Raw genomic sequence first — 17,268 nt, forward strand, 5'->3', positions numbered from 1 at the left:
TAGCAATTATCATTATCATTATTAGAATTTAATATTTTGAAAACGTTAATTTTTTCCTATACAATTATTATGCACGTTAATTTTTTCCTATACAATTATTATGCACGTTAATTTTTTCCTATACAATTATTATGCACGTTAATTTTTTCCTATACAATTATTATGCACGTTAATTTTTTCCTATACAATTATTATGCACGTTAATTTTTTTAGGTAACAATTGTTAATACTTAATTTAACCACATTAAATTTTGGGAAGTTTAATATTTGAAGCATTTAATATTTTGAACACTTTATATATTCAGATTATAATAATAATAATCATTTAATATTTTGGACACGTTATGTATTCAGATTGTAATAATAATGTATAATAATAATAATAATAATGTAAATCATTTTGAATTATTGATAGTTAACAATAGCCAAAATATTAAATGATTTATGCAAAATATTATTTAACCACGTTATAGGTTAACTTTTTTAGGCAATTGTTAATTTAGNNCATGTTAACTTTTTGGAAGTTTAATATTTGAAGCATTTACACACGTTATGTATTCAGATTATAATAATAATGTAAATCATTTTGAATTGTAGATAGTTAACTTTTTTATAGCTAAAATATTAAATGATTTATGCAAAATATTATTTAACCATGTTAACTTTTTGGAAGTTTAATATTATGTATTAAGATTATAAAAATAATGTGTAATAATAATAATGTAAATCATTATTATTATTGATAGTATTCTTCTTCATATATAATAATGAGGTCATGACACATACCATAGATGATGTGTCAATTCAGGTGATGACACATGTATGTGTAGAAGGTAATTTTTGGAGGGAAAAAATAGATTCAATGAGGTCATGACACATGTCATAGATGATGATGCAATTCAATGAGGTGATGACATATGTATATGTAAGATGTTTGTTGGCAAGAATTTTTTGGAGGGAAAACATAGATTAAATGAGGTCATGACACATTGATAGATGATGTGTCAAATCAATGAGGTAATGACACATGTATGTGTATGAGTTTTTTTTATTAAATAGTAAATAGATAGATAAAACCATCAACTTCTCAACACCATTTGTCTACATCATCCATAACTTATCCTTACTCAAGCAAGAACTGCTATCATTATCTATTGTAGGGGTGAGCATGTATTGGATTGGGACGAGTCAAGGTTTGTCCTTATCCGACTCTAAATGTTTGTCGGGTTATCTTTTTGAACTCAGACCTCACACTAGACCCGAAGCTAACCCAACCCTAAATAATAATAATCAGATCAACTGTTAAACCCTAGACCCAATTAAATATAATGTATACTCATTTTAGATAAAGTCTTCTAAATATTATTTAGTATTATAAATGTGTAAACTTACATATAAAATGATATATGTATATATGTTATTAATTATGTATATACGATGAAAAAAATTAGAGAATCAGTGATAATTTCGATAGAAAATGTAACATTACTCTCTACACATTTGAATAGAGACACATACAAACGTAACGAGTGAATGGACATGAGACGGATTGGGATGAGCCATGTTTAGTCTCTACCCGATCCTAAATATTGTCCGAGTCTAATCTTTAAACCTGAACTCAACTTAGACTCGATGAGATCTGACCCTGCTTTGGCCCAATCATGATCAGACTGTACCGGGTTGAGCGGGTAGGGTCGGATCCTACTCACCGCTAATCTATTATATTCACCCAAGCTCAGCCTAAGAACAACCATATCTCTATTATTCTTGAGTGTCACCCACCACCGAGATTTGCAATCATCATCCATCAATTGTTGTTCTCATGAATAAACAACTTTAGGTGGAAAGAAGCATGCTACGGAAAGTGAGGGTAAAAAAGAACTTTTCCATTTTAATATATATATATTTGGAATTTTTTTTTAATTAAAAAGGGAATTTTGGTTTTAGTATTTTGATGTAAGATTTGTTTTATTTGTCCATGATGACGTGTTCATCATTAACCATATCAATGTTTTTTATCCATACTTATATCAGGGGTGGTGGATCATCAAGCTTTCCAGTTCAATTCATCAAGTTAATTATTTGATATATAGTTGGAATTATATCCATACCTTTACTAATAGATAAATGCGGTGGTGTTATTATTTGATTGTTGGAATTATGTACATACCTTTATTTGATGGTGATATACCCAGTTAAGCAATGTAGAATTGAAATATGGATATATTATTGTAGGTACCTTTATTTTTGTAGGAAACTCATAGAGGAAACAAGAAGGAATTTAGGTATTAATTGATATAGTTTGATTGAAGTAGAATTTATTATCGTGAAATGTATAAGTGAAAAAAAGTGAAATATATAAGTGGGAGGAGATGTTAGCTACAAATTAAAATACGTCACACATAACACTGACATATTAACAAGTAATCAAAGATAGATGTGATGGTAAACCTGCTGATTGTAATTTTAACTAGTTATTTTAGCCGTGTGTTAGAATGGGAACTATCAAAACAAATTATGTATTATATTTCTTTGAGCAATATTTGTTGGGAGGAACAACTATAAATCTTAAAATGAATTAATTCTTTACTAAAAAATGTGAGATGATATAAAAAAAATGGTATCTTTAACCAAATAAGAGGAATGTCTGAATCATCAACACTAGTAACATTGGTGTATTTTTTTTATAAATATATTCTATATCCATGCCTTGTAGGCTTCAACATTTTTCCATTAAGTGCTACTGCAAGTTTGGCCATCTCATAGACATTTAAAAAAATTGAATGTTCAATCTTTATAAATTGTTATTCCTATTTGTTGGCTGGTGCTGTAATTAAAATGAAGTGAAAAGATTTGTAAGTGTTAAAATATTCTCAGGAAAATAAGATAAAAAGAGGACTGTATCATTGATATTTGATATCACCTCTTCATCAAGCATAACCATAATTTTGTGAACGTAGTATGCCATAGTAGAATCACACTAACTCGCAATTTTCATAGTTGATGTCCAATGTTTATGTTCTTAATAACGTGGAATGAATTCGACATGTTATTTATATGACATGGTAGAAAATAGAAGCGTGCAAATGTCTAAAAATGATCGAAATGAGTGCTACTGTACCATTATATATTACTGTTTCATAATTTCGGTACACATTTTTACTTTAGTCAAGTATTTAAGTTTTACATTATGGTTAGTTACATCATGTTTTCATTTTATATAGTATAGAAGTATAGAAATATTATAATTTTTATTAAGTACACTTTATATTATATTTATGTATCTTTATTTTAATTGTCAAATGAATGTAAGAAAGTAATTAATATGTTAGTAATCATTATATATGATTATATATTTTTCTAGAAATTAAAATTTTAAGAGTAAAATAAAAAAATGAAAATTATACTATGATAGTCCTTTTATATATAGTATAAATATAGAAGTATAGATATAGAAACATAGATGTATAGATAATATAAGGCATGAATTGGAGGAACTTTTATTTATTTATTATTATTTGAATGGAAAGTATTAAGGAATTGTCTATTTTTGAATTCTCTTGTTTTGAATAATAGCAATAAAATAGCATTCGATTAAGGTATTGATCGATTTTCCTTTTGAAAATTTACCCCAATAATTTCCATAAACACTGCTTAAAATTTTATCATATTGTGATTGCCAAAAAAGGCAATTCTTCTCCAAATTAACAAGTCCCAATAAATAAATGTACGAGAAGTTTATTATATTCCATTTTCATAAACAATATAATTGAAACTTTGTTGTTCCTATCCTGGAATGATGGAGATTTTTTTTTTACTAAATTGATACAGTTGTCTAAAATAAAATAATATGTAGAACCAAAATAAAATATAATTTTTTCTTATCAATTGAGATAAAAATATTAAAATATAGTGGAATCGATTAATAATATATTATCTTCAGTTATTAGCCTTAACAATAAAATTAAAACAAAATAAATCTAATTCAACCAATTAATATATTGTGATTGAATAATTACACAAATTCAACTTAATTTTATCGTAAATTTTTAATGTTAATTTTATTTATTCCGAACAATTGTAATTCTTAAAAAAAATAGTTTAGTTTTATTGTTATACAACGAAAGTTAAATGACAGGAATGATAAAATAAATATGTTTCTTGGTTACATAAAAATTATGTTTATAGTTTAATGGATATCTTTGGGATAATTTACTTAAAAACTATCTATAAAATCCATGCTCTATAATCCCTATGTAAATCCCCAATCAGTCTTCTCTCTAATTAATTACTTAGGCTCATAATTTTTTTAAATATATACTTAATAAAGATTGAATTGTTTTGATTTTTTAATCCCTTATAAACAGGGAACATTTAAAACCTAATGAAATCAATTACTATATTGTGATTGTATAGTTATGGTAATCCATCTAGTTCAGTGGATTAGGCCTCATGTTGACTTCATTGAGTAAATGTAGATGGTAGCTCCAGGAAATGTGGATAGAGATCACTTGTCTCAAATGGTGTCTCACTCCATGTTCCAAACCAATCAGAGTATTAATATATAATTGACTTAAGATAGGAAATATGACACTGTTTGAGACAGGTGATCCTCATCCTGAAAAAGTAGGATATGAGAGTTTCCTACCCATCCTACTTTTTCGGGATGAGGAAATGGTAGTGTGGCACAGTCTCCGTTTGACTTGGGATCTAGGCTATCAGAAGTTTAATTGTTAAAATGACTCTTTTTGATGCTTTGTCTTTGGATCAAAATCGTCATACATATTATCATCTGTTAAGGTTAGAGCACAATGCGGAAGCACAGGATTGAATCAATTGAGAACAAAAGAGAAGCAAGTAAAGGATAAAGAAAATAACACACAAGATTTAACGTGGAAAAAAACCACGGGCGATCAAGAGCAAAATTCCACTATGTAAAAAAGAAGAGTACAAGAAATCCTCTTATAATGATGAGGACAAATGACAATATTTTTCTCACAAATACTCTCTCAAATGGAACAAGAATTCTCACCAAGAATGCACTCACAATATATGTGTAAATGAAAGAGATGTTGTGTGTTGTGAAGATGATTTTGAAGCTCTCTATATGTGTCCTTTTATAGGCAAGCAAAGTCTTGGTATCTTGGATTCCAAGCATCCAATGCTTGGAAACAAACCATAAAAGTGACATAAAATGCCCTTAAAGAGAGCCATAAAATTGTCATAAAGAGAGCCTTAAAGAGAGCCATTAAAGAGAGCCATCCAATTCTTTTAAGGCATAGTAATGAGAGGCATCTAACATCATCAATACACTATTGTCATCTTCTGCATTCAAGACTTGATAAACAAAGAGTGGAAGATATCTCTTCATCATATCTACTTGAGAGATGGGAACTCTTATATCTATTGTGTAGCTAAAAAAAGAGTTGCTACTTTATTTTTCTCTTGATGTATTGCATACTATATGCAATGACCTCAAATACATGTTATAATATGACATTTATTATACTGAGAATTCGAATCTTGCCCACAACAAATATTAATATTTGTCGATAAAAATAACATTGTTGGACTTAGTTTTTGTCTGTTTATTCAATCATTGCAAAAAAAAAATACTAACCCATCTAAAATAATAAATTTATTTATAGTTGTATTGGTTATTTTATTTTAAAATCGATTTTATACAAATATGTAGTTATAATTTATACTAATATTATAAAATTAAAACAGGGCTAAGGACAAATAGATAATCGAAAAAACATAAACATGATTTTTATATTCTAATTTTATCGTCTTTAAAATAAAGTTGATACTTAAAGCACATTAAATATATCATCTTTTGATTTATTGTTAGAATTTTTTAATACTTCATCTTTCTGGGTTTTTTGATAAAAATTAGAGTATCTTCTATTCTATAATGTACAATATGTTATTGTCACTTTTGTGTATTTAATTTTGTAGTGCAAATTTTGATTTCGGATTATAAAGTTCACACTTTTGTAAGAAATTTTAGCATATAATATTATACAATCAATTTCAAATAATATGAATGCGGATTGTTAGACATGAAAATGGCAGTCAACAAGCTAGTAATTAATAATAATAATTTAAAAAAAATATTGTTCCACATTTTCATTTGGAAATAATTTAATAAATCTTTTAAATTTTAAAACAATCTCTTCTGATAAGGAAACATTTAAAACAAATCCTAATTAACATACACTATGCTTTTTCGAAAATTCTTAGAAGTTACCTTATACTATATATAATATATAATTGATAATTACCTTATACTTATATAGTTGACATTGCTGACATGGCAGCTTATGTAAACTTTAACCATGATAGTACGTGGAGCATACATGGTTAAATAAAAAAACATTTTTTATAAAATATTTAATTTTACTAATTTTGGGGATTTTAAAATGATAAAGAATAGAATGAGGCTTTGGCATCATTAAACATCTTTGATACATAACTTACATAGTTATGAGCAAAAAATGAAGTTACTTCCGCAGTAAATCAAACATTAAATCTAATTCACTACTCAACGCTCGTAACCTATTGTATAACAGAAACAATTTAATGCCTATGTCCATGAATTGAATATAAATTAGCAAATAAATTCACAACAGAAAGCATTAGAATAAAGATATATACGTAAACATGGAAAATAACCACTCAACAATTGTCATTGTTTTGTTCTGTTTGTTTACATGTTGGGATTTGGGCATGTCTACACCTGGGAAAATATATGTATACAACATTCAGAGAAATGAAAGTGTCAATGTTCATTGTTCAGGCAACACTACTAAGGTAACAAAAGTTGTTCCTCCTTTGAATGAAACAGAGCTTATTATACCTTCCTCACATGGATGTTTTGGAAAAGTCTCCTACAAGGATCACATCCTGGTCCCATTTGTGAATTTAAACAAGGAAGTTGAAAAATGCGAGAGATCTTGCTACTTTTTAGTGTTTAACACTTCATTCTACCGTTTAGATCAAGCAAAATATGCATTTCCAACATGGGTACTTGTTCATCCTATAATATGGCTTCCCTAAACACTATCTATATCTTTAACCATATAGTTTTCATTAGGAAACTATTGCAATAGATGAATACTGAAGAAAAAAAGAATCTAGTAATTTAGTTGCAATCGGATACAGTGTGTGTAGCATTTATTAGACTGTGGTTGCTTTTTATCTTTATTCTTTCTCCAAATGTACAAAAAAATGAATATTGAAATAAAAAGAATCTACTCGTTTTTTTTCTTTGGTTGTGTTATGGTAGACTAAATTGATGTTCTTTTATGATAGACAACGTGGAAGATTTGTGGCTGTGTGATCCACTCTAAAAGGACTCATTTGATTTTCGTAAAATTTGACACAAATAGAAATTGAGAAAAGTAATTCACTGGTTTATGATAGACTGGATTTGCTGTTGCTGGTTTCGTTTTTTTCACTGGTTTATGAATGATGAATAAGTGATAATGAAGAAAATTGAAGTAGAAGGATAGAGAACACATGGTGGTCTGAGGAGAGACAGAAATGGAAGATGCATAAAAGGGAAATAATAGTTGACAATATATAGTTAATAGAAATGAACTAATAAATTAAATTAAGATCTGAAAATTTAAACAAACATATAAAATTAATTTTAAAACAGGTTTACAAGTTGATATGCAAACCTATGAATCAAAAGTTCAGAACCCCTTGAACATGCAAGTTATGAGGGCCAACCTGAATGGGTTGGATTATTCACAAACTGGTGGTTACTTCGTCCTAAGTTGTGCGGGTTGTGGCCCATACATCAAGTTCAGATTATAATGAGCCCTTTCTTAAAGACACATCAGTTGGTTAAAAAGTTCATTAGCAATTTAATCTTTTTCATCATTGAAGACTCAAATTTAAATAAATCAGCGATAAATAAACTTAAAACACACCAATTACAAATATTGGTTTATACCTAAAACATATTTGGTAGGTCAAGTCTACGAACCATTTGAAATATGAACTAAATGCACGTAGCCATTTTTTCCTGACTATTTGGGAATCGTATTGTACTTATAATCCTGGTTTTTTGGAACACTTTTAATACGAACTAAGTCTGAGGAAAAGCTCATTTTTGACTCACTAGACTCACAACTTCACTCAAAGGGAATAAAGAATATTGCTAATTGGTTGGTGCATCAAATCTTTTGATTGAGGAACAAAAGATCATTCAACGGTTCAAAAATTCAGGAATAAAAGTTATTGCAGGATTGAGGGGCAAAAGATCATCCATCAGTTCAAACATTCAGGAAACTTATTGCAGAATTTTGTTCATTAAGGGTTAACTAATGCACCTTCTAATTATCAAACAAGTACAACTCATCAGGCAAGAGGTTTTCTAATGAAACGACTAACCAGAGAGCATTCGCTGTGCAAACTAAAGTAAAACTGATTGTCACAAGAAACCTGATCAAATTTCTGAGAATTGTCTACTGTGAAGTCAGTACAGGCATTTGAACCTCAGGGAATAGCCGATGAAACTAGCCATCCCTACTACATTGAAGCTCAGATGCTCCAAATCATCCCGAAATTGAAGCTTGAATGCTCGATATGGGTGTTCCTTGGCTCACGATATCTATGACGATTGTGTGGTGCTCAAGACCAAGCTTTTGAGATCCACCATTTGGTTTTGTAGAAACTCCTTTTGACTCAAAATTCTATCAGATGCACAATCATCTTCCTATATAAAATGAAGGGAAAAGAATAATTTACGATCCATACATTGTTCCAATTATTCAAACTAATCCTCATATTGCATTGGCGATGGAAACATTCACAAGCTAAGAAGTGATTGCCCCTCCGCCTCAGAAATATCAAGAGGAACTAATCCTCAAAATATTGCGGTTTTTGTTGTTTGGATAAGCTTTTTAAAATAAAGGGATAAGCTGGTTTCAGCACCTTCTATTTTATTAAAAAAAGGGATGGAGTGTCAGTGGAAAAGGGCTCATGCAAATGCTGGGGGAAATTTTATTTCTTATCAAGCTATTTTAAAAAGGGTCATGAAATCAACCTTTTACAAATTCAAGGCATGTTTGCATAAAGATTCAGTGAGTGATCTTCTGCACAGCAGAAGCTTTATAGCATCAAGCTGTGTTTTTAGCTATTTCAAAAATATTATTGGGAAAAATTATGAGAAAATTTACTTTGAAAGCACACACCATGAATGTATAAAATGTAAAACAGTATCCTTGGCAGTTAATAGTTTAGAGCAAAACTTGAAGTACTTTAATGTTACTCAAAAGCGAAAGGTTGAAATGAAATTTCATTTGATCAAACTTAATATGAAATCTACATAAGAATGCTGATTTGTAATTACTCACATCACCAGGTGCAGCTGATAATAGTGCCAAAAGAGTCACAGTAGCAGTTTGATAATCAGTTAAAATCTTGTAAGCTGATTCGTCTAGCTTATCCTGACAATCAAAGCATGTGAAACAAAATTAGGGACATGTTCTGAAAAAATGTAGTTAAGGCTCCATGGAAAAACCAATTGCCAATGAGATGAGCAATCCAAAAGGTATTTAATCCATTCTCGAGACAATAAGGTAGACGCTATGAAACTTACTTCCCAACATGCTCCCTCCACATAAGCATGCCGAACCAGGCAATGAGTTACCTTTGATCCATGACAAATAACATATTTTGGCCCATGGTAACCGGTGAAAAGCTAGGCTTTGGCTCTAATATCATGATAAGATTCCATTTCAAAACCAACTAACAATAAGAGCTGTAGCCCAATGGTTATTTAAACCATTCCTTAGACAATGAGGCACGCAATATGGGACTTACTTCCCAACAAATGTTATGGTAAAATATTTATGGATTGCTTGCAGAATGAATTTGACTACCTTTGGGTTATAAATACCCCTTTAGGTGCCCTACGTTATTCAGTCTTTGATAATGATTAAATTAAATAGACTATTGAGTTATAACCAATCCTAAGTATTCTTGTTCTTATTGGAACCCCTAATTATTCCTTCTCCTCAGTTCTCTCGTTATACATAATTGTCAAAGTTAGAGCATAAGTGAGCAAATAAAAAAAATATTTGTATCCAAGTGATGCAATTTTTATTTTATTTTAAGAAATTAGTTTTGTATAAAAAATGATGAAATTGTAAACTAGTATAAACTCTATTCACTTTGCTTGACTGGTCCAAGAAAGATGAACCAAGAGCACCAAAAATGAAAAACAAGGCATGTCACACTGCAGCTGCTGGTTGACCAAAATAACTCAGGTCTTCGGATTTTGTAGGGATGTGCACTAGGTTAAATTTAGTGACCAAGTAAAACACCAGATAACATTCCAGATTGCATATTTGAGAGGCAAGACTATGGTAGCAGCACATAAAATCATTAATATTTTAAAGCATGGGAAAGCATATTCTCATATCCAAAAGACCAAAACAATCCAGATCCCACACCTCGCCCTCTAGGTCTCATTCCAATTATAATGACAACAGACTTGGCATCACTGTTTATTTCAGGTTGGACTTTTAGGTTGGTGAACTTGACGTCATTATTATTCTTAATTTGGTTTGTGTGATCCATCTGATATTTAGCTTTTAATTTTTGAAGTTGTGTGTAGATGCAAAATTAAACCAACTGACAGAAAGAACATACCTTCAACCGGGAAATAGCAACAGAAATGGCCCTTCCAGGGGCTTGAAGAGCTTTATGGTGAACCTAATCATACAAGTATCCAAGTTTTTAATTGGAAAAGGGGACACGGAAAGAAAGAAAAAATAGCACCAACAGCACTTAAGTTACCTGGATATAAAGTAAAGAAACAACTTTTGGCAGAAGAGATACAGGATCAGTTTCATCAGAAACTTGAGATGTCAATTCCTGGTAAAAACAATAATAGAAGGAGCAGTTTAAGAACAACCATATTGCAGGGCATATTACAAAGCTGACTGAAAGTTCTATTTGGAGCCATGTCACTAACTAATGTTGGGGAGAATAACAATTTAAAAATATCCACAAACATATCCAATATAAGGACCAAACTATGCTTAACATTATCCCTTACAATTGCTAAAAGAACCCATTCAGTAATTTTCTGGCCGTTATTCAAAAGTTAAGCAGATCAGATATTTTTAATGTCACAACCAGCATCATCAACAATATATTAGAAGATAGCCTCAAATAAACTCTGAAGAAAAAAATACTTAAATGTAAACATAAATACCTTACGATATGAATGCAAAAGTGTTCTTTCTAGTTTCTTGTCAAGCTTTTTCAAAGGCAATCCACTGGAAAAATTAGTGATCAGAACAAGTATCAAGGTTAACATCAGGACAGAAGCTCTGGAAACAATGCTGAAGTTCCACAAACAAAAATAGACACATTACCTCTCTTCAGTTAACATTCTAAAAGCATCCGTGAATATATCCACCCTCTGTTGTATTGAATATTCAAATGTCAGTTACACTACTACTAAATAAGGCAGAACAAAAAGTATAAAGCCAGCAGCAATTGTGATTTTAAAAGTGGTAAACCTGTACAGTGAACCTTAAAATGAGTAAAGCTCGACAATGAGAACTGATTGCAAATTAAAGATGTTAACCTTTCCTTCCAATGCTTCTGCAACGGCAAGAGCCTTTTTTGAAAGAGTTCCTGGGAAATTCCTAGACTGCAAACAAATAGAAATTTGAGGTCATTTAATGTGTTCCTCACCTCCTCCGCAATTATGATCTTCAGCAAATATGTGACACTACTACAAAATTTGATGCACCAGAAAGCCAAAAAAAAGTATGCATACACTCATGCCAACAACGGCTTAATCTTACAATTGCAACTCTGTCTCCAGGATTAAGTGAAACAGGCTCAGAATTTGGATCTTCCTGTACATCAAGTCCACTCTTTAATTTGTTGTGCTCATCCTGCAGATAACGAATTCAGCATGTTAGACCTAATTAAACTCATGATATATGTTATTTTAACAAACAAATCGCTGTATATAATACCAGCTTCAGAAGAAGCATATCCACCATAGGAGCTGCCACTGTCCTTAGTAAATGCCTGTGCAAAACAACCTGGGCATTGTCGACACATTAACTTACATTTCATCGGGGGAAATGGCGTCTTCAAATTTCAAATAACGTGACAAAACTTACAGAAGTTGATTGATCATCTTCGAATAGTTCTAAGGCTTTTTCATACAGCTGCGTGTTTAAGAAAGACTGTAGAAAAGTAGACAATCAACATATGAAACAATAAATATAATATATAAAAGAGCAGGAATTGTACATGTCAGAATAAGTTACTGTAGGGGGTGTTAAGTAAAGAAGGAAAAACAGTGGATATAAGAAAAAAATTAAACTTTAGCAGTCAAAAACCTCATCAAGTTTCTTCTGCAAATTATCAAGCAAATGTCTCGTTCTCTCTGCATTTTGTGTAAGCAATGCCTTCTTTTTCTCCATCCAAGAACTGATTATTGTAGGCCTTAATTGGTTAGCCAAAGGCCTCAGAATTGTTTCTGGATCATCTACACCTATCAATTTGTAGCACTGTATTGAGAACACTGGATAACATATAGAAGAAGAAAGAACAGATCAGAAGTCAGAATCAACAGACCTTGTTCTTCAAAATCAGGAACCAAGGTTGCAATCTTCTGCATGATCCATTCTTCTGAGGGAGTACTGAGATTATCCTCTTTCATTTTATGTGATTCTTTCCTAGAACTTGGCTTTGAATCTGACGTCTGTGAAGATGTATCCTTGCCCCTTCTCTGGCTTTTCTTAGATTTTGTGGAAGTCTGATCCTGGTTATCTGGACCACTTTCAGATACATTTGCTACTGCATTTCCAGTGCCTTTCCCCTTTTTCTTCTTCGAACCTTTATCAACATGCCTGTTGACACCACTATCACTCACCACTTCATTGGATTCACTAAACCTGCTTGAATGATACCCCACTTTTGCTTCAGTGGCTACTTGTAAGTCACCTGACAGCATAGTGCCAGATGATCCTGAAACACTTAATGTCTCCAACTCTTTCATGATGCGATCACAAATATCCTAGTTGATGGGGGAGAGAGAAACATACAGGTGTTAGAAATACCAAAGAGAAAAAGATAGTAACTGATACATATTTTTTAGAAAACGATAACTGTTGCCGTTCAATCCTGCCTCGTAAGCAAGAAAAGATGTAAGATATAATGAAACCAAAAGCTACAGAATAAAGGGTAATATGTTAAGAAAGAAACCTTAAGCCCAAATGGGTGCATACATATTAGAGTATAATCTAACTCAGTTATGTAGATTACATGATAGTGAAGACATTTTGTATCACCAGTTTTTTGGGAACCCATTGACAGCCATGTGATGGTAACCTGAGCAGGAGTTTGCTAAAATGTTGATTCAGCAAACTGCTGAACTTCTTATAAGCAAAATTCATAATTTATGTCCAGTATATTATTTTTGGTTCTCATTAACAATACTGACTAGAAAATATGTCCATTAACCAAACCTACTTTGTTGAACCAATCTTCAAACTGGACCTAGCCAGTAGTATTTGCACTACAAAATGGGCAATCTTATTTTGTAAAATTAACTCCATACGTTGACATCTACATGACTATATCAAATGCCATACCTTCACAAAGCTGCTGCCCAACACATAAACATCCCCAAAAATGTGTGCTTTGTTGGACTGCAAAGAAAATGAGGATTATCAAAATGTGGATTAACAGGGTTGAGCATGAATTTATGAGGTGGTTGAAGATCACCTTAAGAGCCAATTGAACAGCTTGACATAGGGACAACATTCTAGAAGCATCTTGAGGTGAAAAAGATGATGGCAATAAAGAAAGAGAATCACTCCTGCAACATTCAGTGTTATCTCAGCATGCATTAAAAAACATTCTCTTCCAAAGAATAAACATAACTCCGTGTAACTTTTGGAAAGAATACGAAGATATCTCTTCTCACATAAAAAAAGGCTTCTAACATAAGTTAACGAAACTTTCACACAAGTGCTTTAAAATCCAAGGAGTGGGATGCAACATATGACATTATATATAAAAGTGCCCTGCCTAAGATGAGAGAGAGAGGAGACTAAATGTGTTCAATCATTATCCAAATGAAGAAAGAAATTTATAAACAATAAGGGGACAAGAGAAGTTTGTCGTTGGTGAAAGCCCACCCTCTCCATCAACACATTCCAGAGCCCTTAAGTAAAGTAGTGAGTATTAAATATAAACTGCTGTTGAGCAACAACTAGCAAACAAGAGCTTACATAAGAACATACTTTGAAGTATAATTTGGTTTGGGTTTGTATTTTGGCTAATCCAATAATTAGATGGTACTGAAGTATAAGTTTAATTAGAATTAGAGTAAGTCGGACGGAATAAGGGGAAAATAAAGATCACCAGTTCACAACCACCATCCATCTGGTTAGGAAGTCACCACCATATATCCATAACAATTTATATTTCTTTGTTTCTACATTACAACTTTAAGGTGAGGATCAACTGATGGTTTTGAACTTGGCTTAATTTAGTAAAGCAGAAAGGAATGAACAAAGAAACTGGGGATAAAGAAAATGAAGAACATGTGACGGCCCTTACCAGCTGCCACGCTCAATAGCATCCTCAGTAGCAGCATCTAGCATCTCAATCATAGATGGGTGAACAAATGTTGTAACTAGAGGTTTGCCTTCAGGATACCTGGACTAAATTGGATTGCACAAACTTAGACTTCATTAATGAAGCCAATGAAACAAAAACTACAAAGTTATGTAAACAAAATCAACTTAGGAATAATTTAGTTACCTGCAAGAATTGAATGGGCTGGGGAATTCCAAGTTTGTGCAGAACATCATAGTTGATAAAAGAATTCTATAACATACAAATAAAGGCAGCACAAAATGCATTGAGCAGTTTAGAAAATCTTCCCCGCAGAAAAATAAAGGTAAAAGAGACAAGTACAGAATATAAGGGGAAAAGTCAGTATACAAGTCCAATCCAATAAAATTCTAAAGACAGTTATCTAGCTCAGATCATACACTAGAATTAGGTAAATGGTTGAACATCTTAAATAAAAGAAAGAGATGAGAGAAGTGGAAGCCCATGCCTGTGAGAAGAATGAATCCACAGATTCCTTTTGTGCAATGGCAAATACCTGTCATGTGACATAAGAACTGAAATCATAATAAATACATTCTAATGATTGAAGTAAGACCAGGGTACAAGACCATAGCAGCTGAATACTACCACCATTAGGCACTATGAAACAAAGGATTATTGAATAATAATCTGAAAATTGAATACATCAAAAGAATTTGGAAATCTTCCCAGTTTTTGACAATTTAACATCAATGGACCATGAGGCAGACCACTCCAAAGGCTCAAAACAAATGCAAAATGCATCACTTGAAAAATGTCTAAATGATGTCACTTACAGCTGGCGTCCAGTGCACTCCTGCACGAACTGATCCTAGAATCTCCCCTTCCTTCACGAGTCCATTAAACAAAGACTGAAAGAAAGATCCTTCAACAGCCACGCCACTGGATCCTTCCATTTCCTGCAGTAACTGCTGCAACGAGCTCCACAACACTGTCAAATTCGTCGGGACTGTGATGCCCCGTGCAGCACCTCGAACCATGGCACTAATACGAGCCACATAGGCAGGAGTATATAACTGCCCACCTTCAAGCCTGCCTTTCACCTATAGGAATTTAATTTTAATACTCTATCAGTAAAAAAAAAATTGGGCTTCCATTCAATAATGTGTTGCCATGTTATTTACATGTTTGAAAGAGCATATAAAAAGCTTATTTGGGCTTATGAGAACGTCTTATGAAAACAATTTTTATATTCCTCCGACTTCTTATATGCTACCTTTCACATTGTTTATCTTTCTATCTATCTCTTCCTTTTCCATCACATTACCAATCATACTTCTTTAATCTCCCTATTTTTATCTGCGCTGCACCTTATACGCTCAAAAAGTGGCGAGGGGAAACATTTTTGCTATGAAATAGCTTATGACTTTCCTATAAGCCCTGTTTAGCGGAGAAACTTCTGAACATAAGTTTTGTTTAACTTACTGAACAGGGATTCAGTTAATCTGTTTACCCAATTACACCCTTGATGAGTTTGAAATAACAATTATCAAAATAACTAATGTTATACAAATGTTAACAGAACAATGTGTGACAACGTTTTAACATACCATAGTGCCAAGTCGCGGCTCCAACACAGAGGAAACCAAGTCCAACCCTACATTCAATTGCGCAGCAAGTTCAGTGAGCGCAATCTGGCTGCATTCTTGAAGCCTCTCGTTAATCTCTTCAGCAATCGAGTCCCAATAAGATTCGGAGATGATTTCCCCTTGATTCAGCATGAATTCACGGTGATCAGACACAATGTTCTGAGAAAGCTTTTCAACATAGTACAAATCAACTCCAGTAGCATCAGCAAGATCAATCAGAGAAATACGCCCTAATTTATTCACCTCAGCCACCATATCATTCCTAAGTTGATCCTGATAACATGCGCGATCATATAAATAAAATTTGATTGAGCATATAAAACCAATCGGCTAATTAATCGATTTAAACTTAAAAATTAAGAACGGTGAAACCTAATCGAAATGAAAACTAATAAACTATCGGTGCATGCAAATATTGAGTGGAAGCGAAGTGAGAGAGAGCGTACGAGAGTGATGTACTCTTTGCCAGAGACGGTGTGTAGAAGCTCGAAATCGATAAATTGAAGTTGCTGCAATTTTTGGATCAATTCGACGACGTTTCGTTCCGATAATCGGATGCTAGATTTCGCTTGTTGTGCGAATTCAAATTGTCGCTGAAGTTCGAGCAATTCATCGTCCATGTTTCGATCGTAGAAATTGTTACGAGTTGATTTGCCTTTTGCTTTTCTATACCTTGAAATCCGATCGGGCGTTTGATCCTTCAAATTAAATGTTCTTCGGTTCTCAGGGAGATGAATTTGGGTGGGTTTCACTTTCAACTTTTAACTAATTCTCAATTCTTACTCCTCTCAATAGTGTATGTAATATTATTATTTTGGTTTCCCCCCGTATCCTTGCACTGAAACCAATTTTGTCCGAGCTAAATCTCAGCGAATATTTTTTTTATGAGACTCAAACCCGAAACTTTGCTTAAGGGAACCAAGTATGTACCACTTGAATGTAATACTTATGTATAAATTTATTGTTCATGATAAATATATATGACATTTATTTCTATTATTTG

At 32.3% G+C, this 17,268-nt stretch overlaps 1 protein-coding gene across 1 annotated transcript; it reads right to left on the reverse strand.

Moving 5' to 3' along the window:
- On the reverse strand, nt 8,178-17,042 carry LOC109355359 (E3 UFM1-protein ligase 1 homolog). The gene is made up of 20 exons (XM_019598476.1): nt 16,712-17,042; nt 16,227-16,538; nt 15,453-15,719; nt 15,125-15,172; nt 14,824-14,889; nt 14,620-14,723; nt 13,780-13,873; nt 13,647-13,703; nt 12,628-13,069; nt 12,390-12,544; nt 12,168-12,233; nt 12,018-12,086; nt 11,841-11,933; nt 11,618-11,683; nt 11,403-11,449; nt 11,240-11,303; nt 10,819-10,896; nt 10,672-10,734; nt 9,372-9,464; nt 8,178-8,731 (listed from the first exon to the last, which is right to left on the reverse strand). Exons 1-20 carry the CDS (start codon nt 16,883-16,885, stop codon nt 8,627-8,629), a joined length of 2,463 nt encoding a protein of 820 aa, XP_019454021.1. The 5' UTR covers nt 16,886-17,042; the 3' UTR covers nt 8,178-8,626.

This window comes from Lupinus angustifolius, chromosome LG08, assembly GCF_001865875.1.
Source record: "Lupinus angustifolius cultivar Tanjil chromosome LG08, LupAngTanjil_v1.0, whole genome shotgun sequence".
Classification (NCBI taxonomy): domain Eukaryota; kingdom Viridiplantae; phylum Streptophyta; class Magnoliopsida; order Fabales; family Fabaceae; genus Lupinus; species Lupinus angustifolius.

Excerpts from the sequence above, each read along its gene's own strand:
- LOC109355359 (XM_019598476.1), bottom strand. The coding sequence starts at position 16,885 with ATGGACGATGAATTGCTCGAACTTCAGCGACAATTTGAATTCGCACAA. Across the intron at positions 15,173-15,452 it reads GAGTGCACTGGACGCCAGCT|GTATTTGCCATTGCACAAAA; the intron begins GTAAGTGACATC and ends GTCACATGACAG. Across the intron at positions 8,732-9,371 it reads TATCAGCTGCACCTGGTGAT|GAAGATGATTGTGCATCTGA; the intron begins GTGAGTAATTAC and ends CATTTTATATAG.